Below are 20091 nucleotides of genomic sequence, written 5' to 3' on the forward strand. Positions count from 1 at the left end.
TTATGTAAAAGGATAACAGCTAATCCCCTAAATATCCTAAAATTGTCAAGTGCACTGCTCGCATAAGACTATAAAACCAAAAAAAAGGAGCAGAATTCGCCATTCAGCCATCATGGTTGATCCAGTTTCCCTCTCAACCCCATTCTCCTGTCTTCTCCCCGTAACCTTTCACGCCCTGACTAATTAAGAACTAATCAACCACCACTTGGCCTCCACAGCCACCTGTGGTAATAAATTCCACAGATTCTCCACCTCCTGGCTAAAGAAGTTCCTTTTCATTTCCATTCCATATGCATGTCCCTCTATTCTGAGGCTGTGCCCTCTGGCCCTAGACACCAATAGGAAACATTCACTCTATCTAAGGTCTTTCAACATGCAATGGGTTTCAATGAGATATTCCTTCATTCTTATAAATTCCAGCAAGTACAGGCCCGGAGCCATTAAACACTCCTCATATGATAACCCTTTCATTCTCTTGACCCCCCCCCCCCCCACCGAATGGTCTCCAATGTCAGATAAGGAGCACAAAATTGCTCACAATACTCCTGTGAGGCCTCACCAGTGCCTTATAAAGCCTCAGCATTATATCCTTGCTTTTCTACTCTAGCTTTCTCAAAATAAATTCTAACACTGTGTTTGCCTTCTTCACCACCAACTCAACCTGCAAGTTAACCTTTAGGGAATCCTGCACGAGGGCTCCCAAGTCCCTTTTCATCTCAGATTTTTGAATCTTCTGCCCATTTAGAAAATAGTCTACATTTTTATTTCTTCTACCAAAGTGCATGACCATACAATTCCTGACACTGTATTCCATCTGCCATTTCTTTGCCCATTCTCCTAATCTATTTAAGTCCTTCTGCAGCCTCCCTGCTTCCTCAACACTACCTGCCCCTCCATCTATCTTCATATAGTCTGCAAACTTGGCCACAAAGCCATCAATTCTGTCATCCAAATTGCTACATACAAGGATAAAAAGAAGCGGTCCCAATATCGACCCCGGCAGAACACCACAGTAACCGGAACTCCCCACCCCCTAAAAATTACAATATTATTTTGCCACAATAGAATTTGTTACTTTCCAAATGTACAGACATACTGAAACATACTGCCTGCATCACAGATATATGTACAGCAAGATACTTATCAAAAAGGCTCAACAGAGGTTGTATTTCCTACATCAACTCAGGAAGTACAACCTGCCTCAGGAGCTACTGACTCAATTCTATTCAGGAATAATCCAGTCTGTTCTCTGTTCGTCCATCACTGTCTGGTTTGGATCAGCTACCAAACAAGACAAGAATAGACTCCAAAGAACCGTCAGGGCTGCGGAAAGGATTATTGGTGTGAAGCTGCCCTCGATCCAGGACTTGTATGCATCTAGAGTCAGGAAGCGAGCAAGCAGCATTATTGTAGACCCATCACACCCTGGACATCACCTGTTCCAACTCCTTCCTTCTGGTAGGTGCTTTAGATCATTGTATGCCAGGACAAATAGGTACGAGAACAGTTTCTTTCCGTATGCCATCAGTCTTATGAACACTTGAATTTTAGTCTATTATAAATCAAGTCCACCTGTGAGGTGGACCTCATTGTATATAGTTTATGATTATTTGCACTATTGTTTTTGTTTGCTTTTAATTCTGTACAGAGAGAGCTCAGGGAAACCGGCATCAAATTCCCTGTATGTGTCCTCATACTTGGCGACAATAAAGGATTCTGATTCTGATACCAGAAAAAGGCCAACAATATCATTAAGGATGCCACCCACCCAGCTCAAGGTCTGTTTGTCACACTCCCAGCAGGGAGGGGGCTACGAAGCACCCAAGCTAGAATCGCCAGACTCAGAAACAGTTACTTTCCTCAAACAGTAAGGCTGATCAACACCTCCACTCACTAAAACACCCACCACCACTAAATTATCATTTCCTGTCAGTCACATTACGTACAGACACTCCTGTACCTAGTGTCTTTCTGTACATAAAATCAATTATCTAAGCTATCTTATGTATTTATACTTATTGTGTTTTTAAAAAATTATTGTGTTCTTTATTTAGTAAGATGTGCATTTTTTAAATACTGCATCATTTTGCTCTCCTTTACACTTGTGTAGTAGAAATGACATTAAATCGTGAATCTTGAATTTTCTACTAGCAATACATTTTAGTGGTGGTCTAATTTGAACTTAATGATGTTTCAATCTCTACGTTCTATCCAAAGATGACGAGCAACTCCATCTCAAAGGTGACTGTTCATACCATTTCATACAGACGCAATTGTTCTGCACGAAAGGTGCAGATCATGTGGTTCATCTATGAAAGCTGCTCCCACCACAAACATTGCTAATGTCTGAAAGGATGGAATTACAAGAATGTCAAAACAGATTGTGGAGATAATGCATCTCAAATTGCTTCAATCTGTCTGCAGAGAAAGAAAACAAGATTGAATAAAACTTCAGTTGCGGATATCAATTTGTTTTTTTTTTCTGGGAAATACCAAGCAAAAGAATATACATACAAATCTATCATCCTGTGAATAATTTCTGAGTAATACAGAAAGCAAATAACAGACTGGTATCTGGAAACACAAAAAGAACAAATCTGTGCTGGGTAAGTTTGAGGTCAGATTTTTAAACATATGATAATTATGCTGGAAAACAGATCAGTAGAGGTTCATAACCAATATTAAAAATGTTAAAGAAATATCCTTCAACATTATGTTTCTTAGTGACAGAGAGGGAGACTGATTGAAAATAGATGATTGCTTAGTGCTTAAGAGAACCATAAAAGCTATATGTGCAAACAATCATCTAGCATTAGCAGTACTTCAATACAAAGCACCTTTCAAATTGGCAATATTACCCTGACCTCAAATTTAAATAATTTAAAGAAGTGACTTTTAAACACAAGTATGAGAAACTTTAGGAGATACATTATGAATAACTAGTGAGATGTCCCCAAGATTTATTAAGATATTGTGTATTGGTAAAAATATACCCAATACAACAAAATGGATTACTTGCATTGATGTTATCTGAATCACTGCTGTAAATAAAATAGCATTTCACATTATAAATATATCAAACTCAACTGTTAAAATGCCTTTACTATTTGGAAAGGTACACCATAATAAAATTGTGTTAACTTCACATATCTGGGACAGATAACAGTCTATCAATATGATAAATGTTCTGTGGCTTTCATTAAATATTTAAAAAATGTAATTTGTTTCCAAATGCCATTTTTCTCACGATTTCCTTAAATATTAATACAGAGGACTTTGCTGGCAACTGAACAGCTGCAAAGCCAAATCTTTCGAAAGTGACATTAATAATCAAGTTGTACAAACTACTCTCTTTCATAGTTGAAAGCAGCAGTAAGCTTCCCCCTGAATGCTTACAAACAATGCGAATAGAAGCTGACAATTTAAAGTACTAGAAAAGAGAAGAATGGTCTCTTAATTTTAATCTGTGGCATTTTGTCTTGGTGCTTGATGTGCTTTGTAACGTTATTGCTTTTACCTTCAGTATAAATGAGAGGAAACTAACTCTGGGATCAAATGTCTTGTCAACCCCACCCCCAACCCCCAACCAAAATAACATAGATGTGGAAAAAAATTCAATATAAGAAGTAGGGTGATAAATTCTAAACATCCAACTCCAAAATTAACCTTTCCCTTTTCACCTTCTTACACTACTCCAATTTTAAATTCATGAAATAAAATCTCATCTTCTGTCTAGACACTCTACAGCCCTTGGGACGTACACTGAATTAATCTGTTTCAGTGAACAACTTTACAAGTTTGTTAAAGAAGTGGCCATTTCTGGTATAAGAGCAGGGAATGCTGGGTAGGGGAGGGGTTCACCAGTTTAATGTTGAGTTAGGAAGTGGTAGTATCTTAGATGAATGAAATTGGAAGGTTGACCCCTGAGATACTCTGTCTCTCTTGTGGATTCAGATTGGCCTGTTGAATGTTTCAAGCATCTGCAGAATTTTGCTTTACAATCTCCTGCCAGTTTTGATATATCTCTTCATCTGAGGTAACAACCCATGAAATTTTCTCTGCCTGCTTTCAATGGCAGTATGTCCATCATCAACTATGGAGACAAAAACTGCACACAGTTCTCACTGTTCAGACTCACAAGCTGTTAAATTGCATCAACATTTACCTACTTACATATTTCAATCCTTTTACAATCAGAATCAACATTTCATTTGCCATCATAATTACCTCCCGCATGTCACAACTCTTAGTGTTTCTTGCACAATAACATTCTGTAAGCTCACTCTATTTGAGTAATAATTGCCTTTACTTTCTTTCCAAGTGAATAATTACTTATTTTCTGACATCATACTCCATCTGGTAGCTCCTTTTCCATCATTTATCCAGGCTCATTGCAGGCTGCATGTACCCTCTTCACAACTTGATAGCCTTCCCATTTTCACATCAGTAGTACCCAGTCCCTTCAACGACATTGCTGAAGTGGATTGTAAACAGCTGAGGTCCCAGCACAGATCCCTCTCACACTTCGCTAATTACTGATTGATGAATCTGAAAATGGCTCATTCATCCCAATTTTTTTCCTCTCTGCCAGCTAGACAATCCCCTATCCTTGCGAATGTACCTCAAAATGTGAGCTTTTTATTCAGAGCAGGGGTGGCACAGTATCACAGCGGTTACTGTAATGCTGTAACAGTACCAGAGAGCCAGGTTCAATCTCCCTGCCATGTGTAAGGATGTTCTCCCTGTAACCGCAGGGGCTCCCTCCCAGCAGTCCACTTCCCAAACAGATAAGTTAATTGGCCCTCTGTGTGTAATTGGGCGTTGTGGATTCGTTGGGCCAGAAGGGCTGATCTCATGCTGTATCTGTAAATAAGCAAATAAACATTTTCAGTGAGGTAATCTATCAAATGCCTTTTTAAGTCCAAACTAGTCAAGGAAAATTTCCCTTTCATAAACCACATTGACATTGCCTGATTGCCTTATGTATTTTTTAAGAAGTCCTGCCATGTCCTTATTAAACATTCCGGGATTTTCCTCGAATACAGATGTTGGGTGAATCTCTCCTTTCTTAGCCTCTACTTTCTGAGGAGGCTGAGGAACACTGGACCTCACACATCTGTACTCACGTCATTCTACAGGTGCACAGTAGAGAGCATCCTACAAACTGCACCGCTGCTTGGTATGGAAACAGACTCTACAGTGGGTAGTTAAAACTGCCAAATGCAGCACTGGCGTCAGCATGTACATGCCATTATGGACATGCAGTATATACAGAAAGGTGCTGGAAAAGGGCCAGTAACATCATGAAGAATTCCACCCACCCTGTTCATGGACTGCTTGTTCCACCACAATCAGGGAAGAGGCTACATAGCATCCATGTCCCAGACTCAGCCTCAAAAACAATTACTTTCCCTAGGCAGTAAAGGCTGATTTATACTTGTGCATCGCATCTACGCCGTAGGTACCCAGCGTACCCTACGCTGTAGGGTGACGTGCACCTCCCCAAAAAACTCACTCATGCGTCGCGACAACGCAGACGGCAACAACTGTGATTGTCCGCTTGGTAGCATCACATTTCCTCCGACGCATTTCCGGTTGCTTTTTCTCCGCCATGTCTATACACCGATTTGAAGTAGATGAACCAAATCGTCAAATCTACCTGCCGACATGCGAAAATGTTTGAAATGCATCTCCTCGTCCATGTCTCTCATGAAGAAACTCAACACAGTGGCATAGAAACCCCACCGCCAACTAGTGTTTTGGCGCACACCAACACAAGCTCGTTACGGCATAGAGCGACGCAAAAGTGAAAATTAGGGCTACGGTGTATGCTGCGGCATAGCCTGTATGCACAAGTATAAACCAGCCTTAAGGCTGATCAACATCTCCACCCATTGACCTTACACTATTTTATTATTTCCTGTCAGTCATTTTATGTACCGATGGATACCCTTGTGCCTAGCATCTCTTTATAGACATACAATTAATCCATATACTTCAGCAATTTTATATATATTGAGTTTTTAATTATTATTGTGTTCTTTATCTGTTTCTTTTGTGCTGCATCGGATCCAGAGTATCAACTAATTTGTTCCCCTTTACACTATTGTACTGGAAATTACATTAAACAATATTGAATCTTGAGTTTGTTGATCTGCTAAAGCCCTTCCCATATTTAACTTAACAGTTTCACTCATCCAAGTGCAGATGTTAATTAAGCTGTAAAACAGGAGAGAGAGAGAGAGAGAGAGAGAGAGAGAGAGAGAGAGAGAGAGAGAGAGAGAGAGAGAGAGAGAGAGAGAGAGAGAGAGAGAGAGAGAGAGAGAGAGAGAGAGAGAACAGCATTTCAGGCACAAGGAGAGGCAAGGGTAGCATTTGCCAGTAGTGAGACGATAACCCAAGATAAGTCAGTGGGGAGGCTGAGAAGCTGTAAAAAATGTGGCTGAAGATTCTATATCCTCAGCAGCTTCTCTCAAGTGGCAGCTCTTACGAACACGGTTATACATCTTTGGAGGTAGAGCACAAACATAAATTAGTTAGATTAATTGCCTACAGACACAAGTCTGTTCAATCTGCTTCTGATCATCACACTAAAGAAAGCACAGGAAGGATTTAAAAGAATGGCCTTGGGAATGAAGGGCATAAATTACATAGATAGGCTAGAGAAACTGGATTAAGAAAAGACGGGCTGAGCACTGATCTGATAGACAGTGCAGGCTCAACAGTCCTTCGCTGAAATCAGGTTACAATTCTTCAGATATATTTATGATCATCTTCATTCAATATTAATTGCCTCTTTAAATATTTAATACATGTTTTTAAGATTTGTTACAGATTATTTGATTTAAAATTTCCATTTAAAAACTCATTTAAATAAAAGTTCAAAAAGGAGTTTAAAATTACCCTTGCAGAAGATAATGGCAGAATTGATTGCATTTTCTGAGGAAATGAAGGGAATGTTGCACTATGGATGATATTTTATATACCATTCACTAACATTGAATACCACAGGAAAAAAAATCAAGTCAGGAAGGAGTAAAAGTAAATTCAGCACTTCCAAGCTCAATACACCAGTACATTAGCCCCATCATTTGTTTGTACTTTGCTGTCTTTATTGTTCTTGGTAAATATTTACAAACATTTATAATCCTTAAAAGTATTTTCCCCATACATTCATGCTATTTTACTTGGTGGTAATTTCCACTCACGTCTTCTGGCCCTGCAATTATCATGGTAATGTTCCACAATAAAGCGCAAAATGCAGCTTGCCGAGTAATCAGGGGTTGCCATCATCTAACACAGTCACCTTACCAAACAGTAAAGGTGGTCTTTGTATTCAAAACAGCCCAGTTATAGACACTGACATTTTAGTACCAGTAAACTATTGACAGAAAAGCTATTCATAACGTGCAGAATACATCGGTGTGGAAATGAGCTCTTTTTGCAGAGTAATGCAATTACCCCGTTTAAACACAGCAATTATGTCCTGTAATACCTAGTCCACCATAAATCCCACAGAAGTCAGAGGACAGAATGTCAAGTAGTATCAATAATGGATAAGCTGCAAACTATATGATGTCATTACTTTCCTTCATCTACCACAATAAACAAAAAAATGATCATAACAACCTATTTACTGGACAAGTCTTTTAAAAAAAGTCATTTGGGTACCTACAGGAAGCGGAATATTTAATGCCATCCTTAACTGATAAACATTCAAAGTGAAGCAGCAAAGAGAAGCTCATCTCTACCTGGAAGAAAAGGGTTACTTTGTAGGTGAAAATCCAATTTTGTGAAACTGAACTTTTCTCAAAAATGCTTTTCAAATGGATACTCTGGCTTGGAAATTGGATCTTATAGATGTTTGACTTGGAGGAAACAGTTCTGGAGTTCATTATGAGTGAATGGTGCCTAATTTGTAATTGAATTGGGCTTTTATGTACTGTCCATGTCAGGATACTTAATACATCTTACTGTCAAAAACCTAACTAATATCACCAATATTTGTGTAATTCACATTTCTGTGCACAAGTACTGTACATAAATTGTTTAAACCTTCAAACGATGAGTACGATGCAATAATCCCAGAGAAAGCTCAAAGTAAATTATCAAAGTACGTGTTATCATATACTACCTTGTGATTCATTTTCTTGCAGGTATTTACAGTGAAAAAAATACTATAGAACTTCATGAAAAATATACATAAACAGACACTGGCTGACAAACAACTGCTGTGCAAAGAGAGAACATTGTGCCAGCTTTTGAAGCTGCTTCTCTTTGGAAGCTGCCCATTCGGAACTCCTGAAGTATCAAACATCCATGTAAAAAGTGATTAAATTTAAAGGCAACACACACAAAATCATGGAACCCTTTTGCTCCGCTGCCACTTGCACTGCTGCTGTGTGGCTGCCAAAGGGGAATGTGTCACTAAGGTCTTGTATTGCTTCATGGAAAAGAGTTGCAAGGTGTGTTTAGTTGAGTCTGATCCTATCGTAAAAACTAGGCTGCTTTTGGAAAACAAAATATTTGAATGTTGAATGCTAAATGTAGTTGTGATGAAACATCAACTGCTTATTCCTTTCCATTGAGGTTGCCTAACCTGTCGAATTGCAAAATAATTTTTGTGTTCAGATTTTTATGTTCATAAATTTTTATAAATTTTCTTAAACACAAATGATTCTGCAGCTGCTGGAAATTTTGAGCAATGCACACAAAATGCTGGAAGAACTCAGCAAGTCAGAAGTCCTGATGAAGGGTCTTGGCCTGAAACATCAGCCATCTATTCCCCTCCATAGATACGACTTGACTCCATGATTTTGTGTGTGTGTTGCCTTTAAATTTAATCACTTTTTACATGGATGTTTGATACTTCAGGAGTTCCGAATGGGCAGCTTCCAAAGAGAATTCTGACTGCTTAAACACATCCTACAGTCAATGATAAGCGCTAAACCATTAGGGAGTGGTTGTCTTCAGCATTGTCCCATAGGATCATTTGAGACATCACATCTTATTTGGACCTTGGGTAGATAAATTGATGGAACTCATAACTTCCGCATCTTGAGCTATGCTGGCGGACACACCCTGAATCACAGGCATCTAAGCTCGGTGCCTTTACTCTTTCATCTTGGTGTCAGCTCTGAGCTATTAGCAAGGATTTCTGCTCACCAGATGAAAGAATTGGGTGGGCGTGGATTAGAAGACACAATTTTGCTCCTGCAAAAGTGAGCACTGTTCCCACATGCTCTACTGCTGTTCTTGCAGAAGGACCATCTGCTTATGCATGGTGTCTCTCTGCAGCTGCAGGAAGAAAATCTGTTGATGTACAGTCCCTCTCTGATAGCTCACATGCAGCAACCCTCTATCGCTACAGAGCCACAGGCTGCTCATGGGCAGCATCTTGGTGTCCACCAACAGTAGCAATGCTCCAAAGATTCTAACTTCAAAAGAAGACCTCTCAAGTCCTTCCCATGCCAGGCTCTTCTGTAGGAGACCATAACAGCCAAATATCCACCAGACTGCATGTACCGCATTGCCTGTCAGAGAAGTTGGAACCCTTTTGCTCCACTACCACTTGCACTGCTGCTGTGTGGCTGCCAAAGGGGAATGTGTCACTAAGGTCTTGTTATTGCTTCATGGAACAGGGTTGCAAGGTGTGTTTAGTTGAGTCTGATCCTATCATGAACTCCAATGGTCCTACTGTCACCCAAGTGACATTTCAAACAGGACTTTGGTCAATCTTATGATGTGTTATTTTAAACTGTATAAGGTAGAAAAATACAATCTTCAAAGACTAACTTAAAATTTATAACATATTAATTCCACAAAAGAAAATCATAGATGAAATTGAGCACTAGAAACTAGTATAAAGAAAATAAACTCTTCACTAAATAATCTCTTCAGTTAAAAAGCCTTTGCATCTGCCTCTGCCAATCCACCTATTAAAGTACTAACATGCTGAATCAAATTACAGTTGTAATTTTCCAAAAATCATTGTTTAACTAAATAAAATCCTGCTGGAGTTAATATTCATTCCTATTACCTTCTTTATCTGTTAGTATGTGGATATGGAAATAGAGATAACATGACAAGTTGATGATATTTCACCAAAATTTGAAACAGTAAGTTGTCACTTGTTTTCTCGATGCTGTCTGCCCTGCTGGGTATTGTTGGTGCTTTTGCATTGACTTCAGATTTTCAGAAGCTGTCAAACAACATTTCTGAATCCCCAATCTCACTTTTTAACCTCCATTTATTAATGTTTCTGTTGCATACCTTCTATGTTATCTTTAACAGTGATCATCTGAGTTGAAAAGAATTCTAATCTGTTTGTTCACTGAAGTTTTAGAGATTGATATTTTCACTATCTATATTAAATGTTTTAACAAATTTAAATACCTAAGAGTCCTGGTTTAAGTACTTCATAACTTGTGTGTTACATCAATTAATATGACTTAGGCTCCATAACAGCAACAATTTAACTACTTTGCAATCAAGCATCATTACTGTAGGAGGGTAAATTTGTAGTGCAGAATAACACACTATGTCAGACACACAAAAAAAAATTACAGGGCACTGCGTTTCTTAATAGTTGATACAAAGATTTACTTCTTTTCCTCATTCAAGATAATTGTAAAGATTAATCACTCAACTCCAAATGTTCAACACCTTATTCTTCTGCAACGTGCCACTACAGTAGTCTTTTTCCAATAGATTCCAGGCTGCTAATACAATCAGCATCATTTTCAAGGATCTTGATGGAGTTTGCATTCAAATTGTCCAACTCTCTGATTTCCCACAAGCAGCAACAAGGGAGATGGGTTTGAAAAATGGAAACTTACTACAGCTTTCCATCAATTCTCTAGAAATGGTTGACAAGGGAAGTCAAAGATAGCATAAAAGCAATAATGTAGCAAAAATAATGTGAAATTAGAGGATTGGGAAGCTTTTAAAAACAGAAAGCAACTAAAAAAGCCATAAGGAGGCAAATTATGAAATATTTTCATATTTCACCGTGGAAGACACTATCAGTATGCTAGAAATTCAAGAGGGCCAGGGGGCAGAAGTGAGATTTATTGCTATTACTAAGGATAAGGTGCTTGGGAAGCTGAAAGGTCTGAAGGTAGGTGGGTCACCTGGACCAGATGGACTACACCCTAGGGTTCTGAAAGAGGTAGCTGCAGAGATTGTGGAGGCATTAGTTATCATCTTTCAAGAATCATTGAATTGTGGAATGGTTCTAGAGGACTGGAAAAATGCCAATGTCACTGCACTCTTTAAGAAGGGAGGGATGCAGAAGGACATTACAGGACAGTTAGCCTGATTTAAGTGGTAGGTAAGATGTTGGAGTGTTGGAGTCCATTATTAAGGATGAGGTTTCGGTGTATTTGGAGGCATATGATAAAGTAAGCCAAAATCAGCATGGTTTCCCAAAGGGGAAATCTTGTCTGACAAGTCTATTTGAATTTTTTGAGGAAATAACAGGCAGGATAGACAATAGGCAGTAGATGTTGTTTACTTGGATTTTCAGAAAACCTTTAACAAGGTTCCACACATGGGGCTGATTTACAAGATAAGAGCTTGTGGTGTTACAGGAAAGACACTAGCATGTATAACAATTTGGCTCTCTGACAGGAGGCAAAGATTGGGAGTAAAGGGGGTTGGGGGGTTTAGCTGGTTGGTTGACAGTGACTAGTGGTGTTCTGAAGGGGTTGGTCTTGGGACTGCATCAATGATTTGGATGATGGAATTGATGGCTTTGTGGCCAACATGAAGATTGGTGGTGGGACAGGTAGTGTTAAGGAAGCAAGGAGTCTGCAGAAGGAAATAGACAGATTGGGAGAATGGGCAAAGAAGTGACAGATGGAATATGGCGTAGGTAAGTGTACAGTCATGTACTTTGGTGGAAGGAATAATGGTGTGGACAATTTTCTAAACAGGGAGAATATTCAAAGATCAGAGATGCAGAAGGATTTGGGAGTCCTTGTGCTCAATTTCCTAAAGGTTAACTTGCAGGTTGAGTTGGTGGTAGGAAGGCACTCATTTCAAGAGGACTAAAATATATGAGCAAGGATGTAATGTGGAGGCTTTATAAGGCATTTGTCAGACTGCACATGGAGTATAGTAATCAGTTTTGGGCTCCTTATCTAAGAAAAGATTTTCTGGCATTGGAGAGGGTCCAGAGGAGGTTCATGAGAATGATTCTGGGAATAAAAGGGGTAATGTATGAGGAGTGTTTGCACTGGACTTGTACTTGCTGGAATTTAGAAGAATGAGGGATGAAAGGCGACATGGTGGAAGTGGTGAGGATGTTTTCTATAGTGAGTGAGTCTAGGATCAGAGGGCACAGAATGGGGTTGAGAGGGATAATAAATTAGCCATGATCTTTTAGCAGGGCTTTCTTGTTTTTATGAGGCTGAGTTGCTAGCTTGACGCTCAGCCCTCAACCCAGCACGGATGGAAAGTGTGCAAGGGAGCTGGATTCGAACTCAGGAGCTTTCGCTCTGAAGTCAGGTGCTGATGGCATTATGCCACCAGCTGGACCATTTTGATATCACAGGATGAAGGAATATTATTTGTCAAATTTATTGTCATATGCACAAATATGGTGAGGTACAGGTACAAAGAAAAACTTCCTTGCTGCCACATCACAAAAATGTAGATTCAGACAACACACAGCTATACATAAATTACAATACATACATTATAAATACATAATACACAAATTATTCACCTAATTGTGCGAATGAATGGATCCTGAAATAAAGTTGGAGCACACAGAGACAGAAACAAATCAGCCACAAGAGGCAACGTAAAGATCTGACTTACTCCTTTTGTTTCTCTGCTTTCCCCTTTGTAATGAGGCCATGGCTACTCAGTGATGACAAACTGCCTCGCTTTTTCAGTAAACGAGCTGCCTTATCTTTTGCAATGTCAGACATGATGCTGTTCACCTGCAAACACAAGACATACATACCAAATATTAAACAGTACATGGAAGCAGCTAACATACATAAAAGCATGCCGACATGGTCAAGAGGTTGCTGTTAGTGACATGGACCATGGAATGATCGTTAGTGCCAGAAGGGATGGTTTGAATATCCCAGAGATTGCTGATCTCCTGGGATTTTCATGCATAACAGTGTCTAGAGTTTACAGAGAATGGTATGAAAAACAAAAAGCATCCAGTTCTGTGGGAGAAAATGCCTTGTTAATGAGAGAGGTGAGAGGAGATTGGTTAGACGGGTTCAAGCTGAAAGTGGGGTGATTCAAATCCCCAGACTTTAAAACAGTGGTGTGCAGAAGAGCATCTCTGAATACACATGTTGAACCTTGAAGTGGATGGGCTACAGCACAGCATACCACACCATGTTTGACTCTTCTTATTGCAATAATATGATGATTTAGTATATTAGTTGTGTGAGACACTTTAGGAATCCACTCTACTGAAGACACGAGGATCTGAAGCAACAAGCAATGTACTGAAAGAACTCAGCAGGAGTTCAAGGTAAATGAACCCTTAGTAGACAGTGGTCATAATATAACAGAATTCACTCTGCAGTGTGAGAGGGATAAGCTAATGACAGATGTATTGGTATTACAGTAGAGTAAAAGGAATGAGAGTGGAAAGAGAGAGCAGCTGGCCAAAATTGATTAGAAAGGGACACTGGCAGGGGTGGGTGTAGAGCACCAATGTGTGGAGCTTCTGGGAGAAATTTGGAAGGTGGTTCATTCAATTCTAAAGGGGGGGGGGGGAAGAGGCAATCATGGCTGACAAGGGAAGTCAAAAACAGTATAAAAGCAAAGGAGAGGGCAGACCATACAGCAGAAATAGTGCAAAGCTAGAAGATTGGAAAGTTCTTAAAAGCCAACAGAAGGCAACTAAAAAAGAAATAGAGAAAAGATAAAATATGAAGGTAAGCTAGCCAATAATATAAAAAAGGATACCAGAAGTTCTTTTTGGATATATAGCTAGACAGAGTAAGAGAGATGCAGATGTGGACATCTGTCGACTGGAAAATTATGCTGGAGAGGTAGCAATTGAGGACAAAGAAATGGCACCTGAACTAAATAGGTATTTTGCATCAGTCTTCACTGTGGAAGACACCAGCTTTAGGCCAGGAATTCAAGATTGTCAGGAGTCGAAAGTGAGTATTGTCACTATTACTAAGGAGATAATTGGGAAGCTGAAGGTAGGTAAGTCACCTAGACCAGATGGATTACATTCCAGGGTTCCAAAAGAGCTAGCTGAAAAGATTGCAGAGGCATTAGTAGTGATAGTTGAAGAGTCACGAGATTCTGGAATGGTTCTGCAGGACTGGAGAATTGCAATTGTCACTCCAGTTAAGAAGGGAGAGAGGCAAATACAGGATAGTATAGGCCAGTTAACCTGCCTTTAGTGGCTGGCAAGAGCTTGGAGGCACATGATAAAATAGACTGAAGTCAGCATGGTTTCCTTAAGGAGAAATTTTGCCCAACAGATCTTTTAGTATTCATTGAGGAAATAACAAGCAGTATAGACAAATGAGAGTCAGTGGGTGTTGTGTATTTGGATTCTCAGAAACCTTGGTCAAGGCGCCACACATGAGGCTGGTTATCAAGCCACAAGCCTATGGTATTACAGGGAGATTCTAGCATGGATAAAGCATTGGCTGACTGGCAGGTGGCAAAGAGTGAGAATAAAGGGGGCCTTTTCTGGTTGTCTGCTTGTGACTAGTAGTGTTCCATAGGGGACATTATTGGGATAGCTTCTTTTCACTGATATGTTGATGAAGCGGGGTGACTGTAGAAGTACTTTGACTGATCAGGAGAATGGTCAATAAGTGGCAGATACAATGTAGTGTAGGGAAGTGTATGGCAATGAAGGAATAAAGGTGCAGACTATTTTCTAAATGGAGTGCAAATTCAGAAATCTGAGGTACAAAGAGATTCATAAGTCCTTATGCAGGATTCCCTAAAGCTTAACTTGTAGATTAAGTCCATGGTCAGGAAGGCAAATGCATTGATTGAGAATATAGAAGCAAGTTTTTAATGCTGAGGCTTTATAAGGTCAACATTACAATCTTAGTTAGACTGCACTTGTAGCACTATGAGCAGTTTTGGGCTCTTTATCTAGAAAGGATGTGCTAGTGTGGGAGAGTGATGCACCATCAATAACTCACTCTGAGACGTAAAGGCGAGGTATCGGCTTTTATTGACTGGAAGAAGGAACAAGCAGTGAGTGACCACCATACTACATCCTGGAGACTGAGAGGCCAGGATCAGACCTCCATCACCTTTATACAGGGGTCTGTGGGAGGAACCACAGGAGCAGTCATCAGGGAGCGTGTCCAGACAGGTATATGTAGTTCACCACAGAGAGTAACCAGATAAGATTCATGAGAAAGATCCTGGGAATGAAAGAGTTGATGCACCATGCCTGTTTGATGGCTCTGGGTCTGTACTCAGAATGGGGGGGGGGGGGGGGTGGGTGGGTGGTAGAGATCTCATTGAGGCCTATCAAATATTGAAAGCCTTAGATAGAATATACGTGGAGGATGTTTATTATAGCGGGAGAGTCTAGGGTTAGAGGGCACAGCCTCAGAATATAAGGACATTCCTTTAGAACAGAGATGAGGAGGAATTTCTTTAGCCAGGGAGTGGTGAAACTGAGGAATTAATTGCCACAGATGGTTGTGGTAAGAGAAACTAGGAGAGTGGAGTGGAATGGAGTGGTATTAATTCATTACAGGAAGCGCGATACAAATTGTAGTCGGGACAACGGTGACAATGGAAACTGAGCTTCTCGCGATTTATATTTGCTTAAACGTGTATAATTTCACACAAACATCCTCGGGAAAAATAACAAACGTGATTTTGAAGTTCAAAACTTTTAATTTAACTTAAAAGCCTCCCAAGTTGTTCAGGGAAATTGGTTCAGACAACCGTTACACGTGTCGGGGTATTTAACACAGTTGAATTAACTACAATTAAAACTGCTATTGGGTGAACCACAACGAAGTTGTTAACCGAGTCAGGGTTTAAGTTGTTCCCAGCTCCATCATGTTAGACAATCTCTCCACAATTACCGGCGTCCACTTCCGCTGTTCGCGTTGCTAGGGGCAAGGATATAAAATTCGTTCTTAACATTGCAACCGGCTGTCTGTAGCTTAATCCCGTTTGAGAAAAACAAAATAATGAACGTACTTTAATGCCAATTTTAACATCAGAAGCAACTTACGAGAAGTTAAGAGTGACCTGTAACCACCGATTATCCGTCCAAAAGCGCCCTTAGCAACACGCTGGGACGGGAAAATGAAAAACAAACTGACATCACCCAACCAATCCTAGCCCTGAAATGGTTAGACAGCCCGACAGTGGCCAACCGAGTACACCGCCCATTTGCTGTATTTAGCCAATCATAGCCTCGTAAACTGGTACACTGTATTGTAATAACCAATTAAATTTTGAGTTCTCGTTTAACTTTTTTTTTGACTCTGCAGCGGATGAGCTGATAGCATTGATGCTCGTTAGAGCGAAGATCCCCGATTCACGAGTATATCTAGTAGTTTATGCATAACAGTCCAGATGGTCATTTGTTAATGTCCTGGAAGAGACATTAATCTTAACCTGGTCTCGAATAAAAACCGACGTTGTTGGATGCACTAACAAGGTCAGGCAGCGCCTGTAGAAAGAGAAAGATGCTTAACATTCTAGTCAGACCCTATTCGCCAGAAGCAGGGAAGAGATTAAATATATTTTAACTTGCAGAGAAGGCGATAGGAAACTGGTTAGTACGAACTGTGGTTGGCAATTTATCAAAGACTAGAAAGGGAAATCACGGTCAATGTGTAAGGCAAAAAAGACAGATGGAGTACCTTTATCGTTGGCATTCTTGGTCTCTTTAACACTGACACATGATCCTATTACATTTTCAGAAAAGAATACAGGAACGTTCACGTTCTGGCCAGTATATAAATATGATTGAATATTGTGAAACAATGTGGCTATTACTACACTGATGACCATCAGAGCTTGCTGCCTGTATGCAATTTGTGGCAGGGAACTAACCATTTGAACAGGCCCCATTTATTCAGGAGCCGTAGGAGTACAGGTAGGGGTGAGTAAAGCTTAAAAAACAGAAAAAAAAGATTTCTGTTTTTCTTATTTGGATTTTCATTCCCTGAAACGTAGATAGAAAGTCGGACGTGATGGTCCATTTATTTAGTGAAAGTTCCTGCTGAACAACTAAGAGTCTGGAAGTACAGTCAGAAAATAACGTTTAATCCATCATTTTAACTGTTCTATTGAAGTCTTTGTTGAAACCATTTCATTACTTGAGGATGAATACACATTTTAAAAAATTACAAATAAATAAACATGTTTATTTAATTTTACTATAATCAATTTAAGAGAGATTTAAACTTGTGTCTCTGGATTAATGGTCCTGACCTTTGAATGTCATTTAACCACTATGCTTCTGAACTTATATTGTTGGGGCAAATGTCACTTTGCTTCTGAGATCTATAGAGTTTTGTTAACAAAAAGTACAATGTATGTGGATAATTAGAATCAGAATTAGAATCAGATTTATTATCACCGGCATGTGTCATGAAATTTGTTAACTTAGCAGCAGCAGTACAATGCAATACATAATATACAAGAAGAAAAGATAATTATTAATAACTAAATAAGTAAATCAATTACAGTATTTGTATATTGAATAGATTAAAATTCATGCAAAAACAGAAATAATATACTGTATGATTAAAAAGTGAGTTATTGTTCCCAGGTTCAATGTCCATTTAGGAATTGGATGGCAGACGGAAAGAAGCTGTTCCTGAATCACTGAGTGTGTGGCTTCAGGCTTCTGTACCTCCTAACTAATGGTAACAGTGAGAAAAGGGCATGTCCTGGGTGCTGGAAGTCGTTAATAATAGACGTTGCCTTTCTGAGACACCAGTTCTTGAAGATGTCCTGGATACTTTGTAGGCTAGTATCCAAGATGGAGCCAACTATATTTACAGCCTTCTGCAGCTTCTTTCAGTCCTGTGCAGTAGCCTCCCCCCCCCCCCACCAGTGATGCAGCCTGTCAGAATGCTCTCCACAGTACATCTATAGAAGTTTTTAAGTGTATTTGTTGACATAGCAAATCTCTTCAAACTCACTGTCTTGCCTTCTTTATAACTGCATTGATATGTTGGGACCAGGTTAGATCTTCAGAAATCATGACACCCAGGAGCTTGAAATTGCTCACTCTGATCCTTCTTTGAGGATTGGTATGTGTTCCTTCGTCTTACCCTTCCTGAAGTCCACATTGCTGCGGTACCACTCCACTAGTTGGCATATCTTGCTCCTGCATGCCCTTTCGTCTCCATATGAGATTCTACCAACAATAGTTGTATCGGCAGCAAATTTATAGATGGTACTTGAGCTATGCCTAGCCACACAGTCATGGGTAAATAGAGAGTAGAGCAGTGGGTTAAGCACATGCCCCTGAGGTGCACCAGTGTTGATCATCAGCAAGGAGGCTGTGTTATCACCAACCTGCACAGATTGTGGTCTTCCAGTTAGGAAGTTGAAGATCCAATTGCAGAGGGAGGTACAGAGGTCCAGGTTCTGTAAATGGGTAATGGTCCAATGGAACTAGACTTACCTTAAACAACAAGACGTGGCCTGCACAATATATTCCATTTGTGATCTGATCTGTGCCTGATAATGCAGTATAATGCCTTTATTCTTGCAACAAAGCTAAAATGCAATTAGCCTCACCAGTTGTTTTCTGCATCTGCACTTTGTTCCAGTGATTTGTGTGCAAGCATTCAGCTTCCTGTGAGTTTCATTCTCAGACCATTTGAAAAATACTCTGCATTCCTGATTTCCCCCCCACAAAATGGCTCACTTTGCATTTCATTATGTAGTAATCCATTTGCCATGCCCTTGCCTAGTCAGTTACTGTATTACATTCACTTCTTGTACAATGAATCTTGTAATATTTGTTTTCCATTGAAAACTCCACAGAATATTACTGTGTTGACAAGTCTGAAAGAAGTATTTACATGCAAGCATTTCCCACACTGTTAAAAGTTGGCATTCTAACACGATTTCCAGTGGTAATATTTTAAACAACATCTAAAGCTCCACCTGTAATATTAGAAATCATTTTGAGCACAGGATGTTGTTGTATGCTATGGCCACACAGTGGTACTCTTTTACAAATTTCCCAGCTTCTGAACTGTCTCTTCCAACCCAGCAGCTAAATGCAGGTGCATTTGATTTAAATATCTTTATCTCTACTTATTTTCCCTAAGAGAAAATAGGTACAAGAAAAGGTAATGATGCAGAATTGTCAGACACTTCCTAAATTAGTTTGTGAACCAACCTTCGTCACCCTCATCCTATCTCAGCAAAGGAATGCTATGGATTATTCTTGCACTAACATGAACTTGTCTCTGATTCTATCTTTTCTTTTGCACAGTATTTTTTCTGTCTTTCTTCACTGTCTATAATTTACATTCTCTGCATCGTCTAGACCTATGTGCCTTTGATGCTGGTGCAAGCTGGTTTTTCACTGTACCTGCTTCTCACTATACTTGTGCACAGGACAACAATCGTGACTTGACTTGAACTTCTGTTCCACCTGTTTCTATACCACACTTGTGCCCAGACACCGCCTTCCTTACTCTCTATGAGATAGAAAGGATTAATGAGAGAAAGTGGTGCTACCTTAGGAATCTGGAGGTATTTGGTGTTGGGTTAGTAGGAAAAGCAATATGGACTGGGGACAATATAAAAATGATAGGAGAAGGGACTTGTAGATGGATGACATGGATGATGCAGACTATGGGGCTGAGGAGGTGTTATGTGATAGGCTGGAGAGATTGTATATCACATCACTTTCTGCTACTGTTCTGCCTCGTGGCTGGATCTGTCTTCCATTAAGCTACCTCCAAAGAATTGTGCAGACCTGCCTTAATTGGTGATTAAATAAGAAACTAACTCCCAAAGTTGTAATCACTTACCATGAGCCCTCTTGGTTGGATTCATTGAATTTAATAATTATACAAACAGTATATTATGCTATTACTTCCTGCCTGAGAAGTGACTTGATCTACT

The 20091-nt window shown here is 39.6% G+C and overlaps 1 protein-coding gene across 3 annotated transcripts in view; it reads right to left on the reverse strand.

Annotated features, from left to right (window-relative positions):
• The window catches only part of dynlt5 (dynein light chain Tctex-type family member 5), a 33904-nt gene extending 15161 nt beyond the window's left edge, over positions 1-18743 (reverse strand). The window contains exons 1-2 of one of the 3 annotated variants that reach the window (XM_073062405.1): positions 18276-18397; positions 12826-12950 (exon numbers count right to left, since the gene is read on the reverse strand). In XM_073062405.1, the coding sequence (XP_072918506.1) occupies positions 12826-12950; positions 18276-18293 (143 nt within the window). In that variant the 5' untranslated portion in view covers positions 18294-18397. Of the gene's footprint in view, positions 1-12825; positions 12951-16216; positions 16324-18275; positions 18398-18631 lie in introns of those variants that run through there. The other 2 variants (XM_073062407.1, XM_073062406.1) reach the window with 2 other exon arrangements.
• Between the last annotated feature and the right edge of the window lie 1348 nt (positions 18744-20091).

The sequence above is a fragment of the Hemitrygon akajei genome, chromosome 12 (assembly GCF_048418815.1).
Source record: "Hemitrygon akajei chromosome 12, sHemAka1.3, whole genome shotgun sequence".
In the NCBI taxonomy this organism is placed as follows: Eukaryota; Metazoa; Chordata; class Chondrichthyes; order Myliobatiformes; family Dasyatidae; genus Hemitrygon; species Hemitrygon akajei.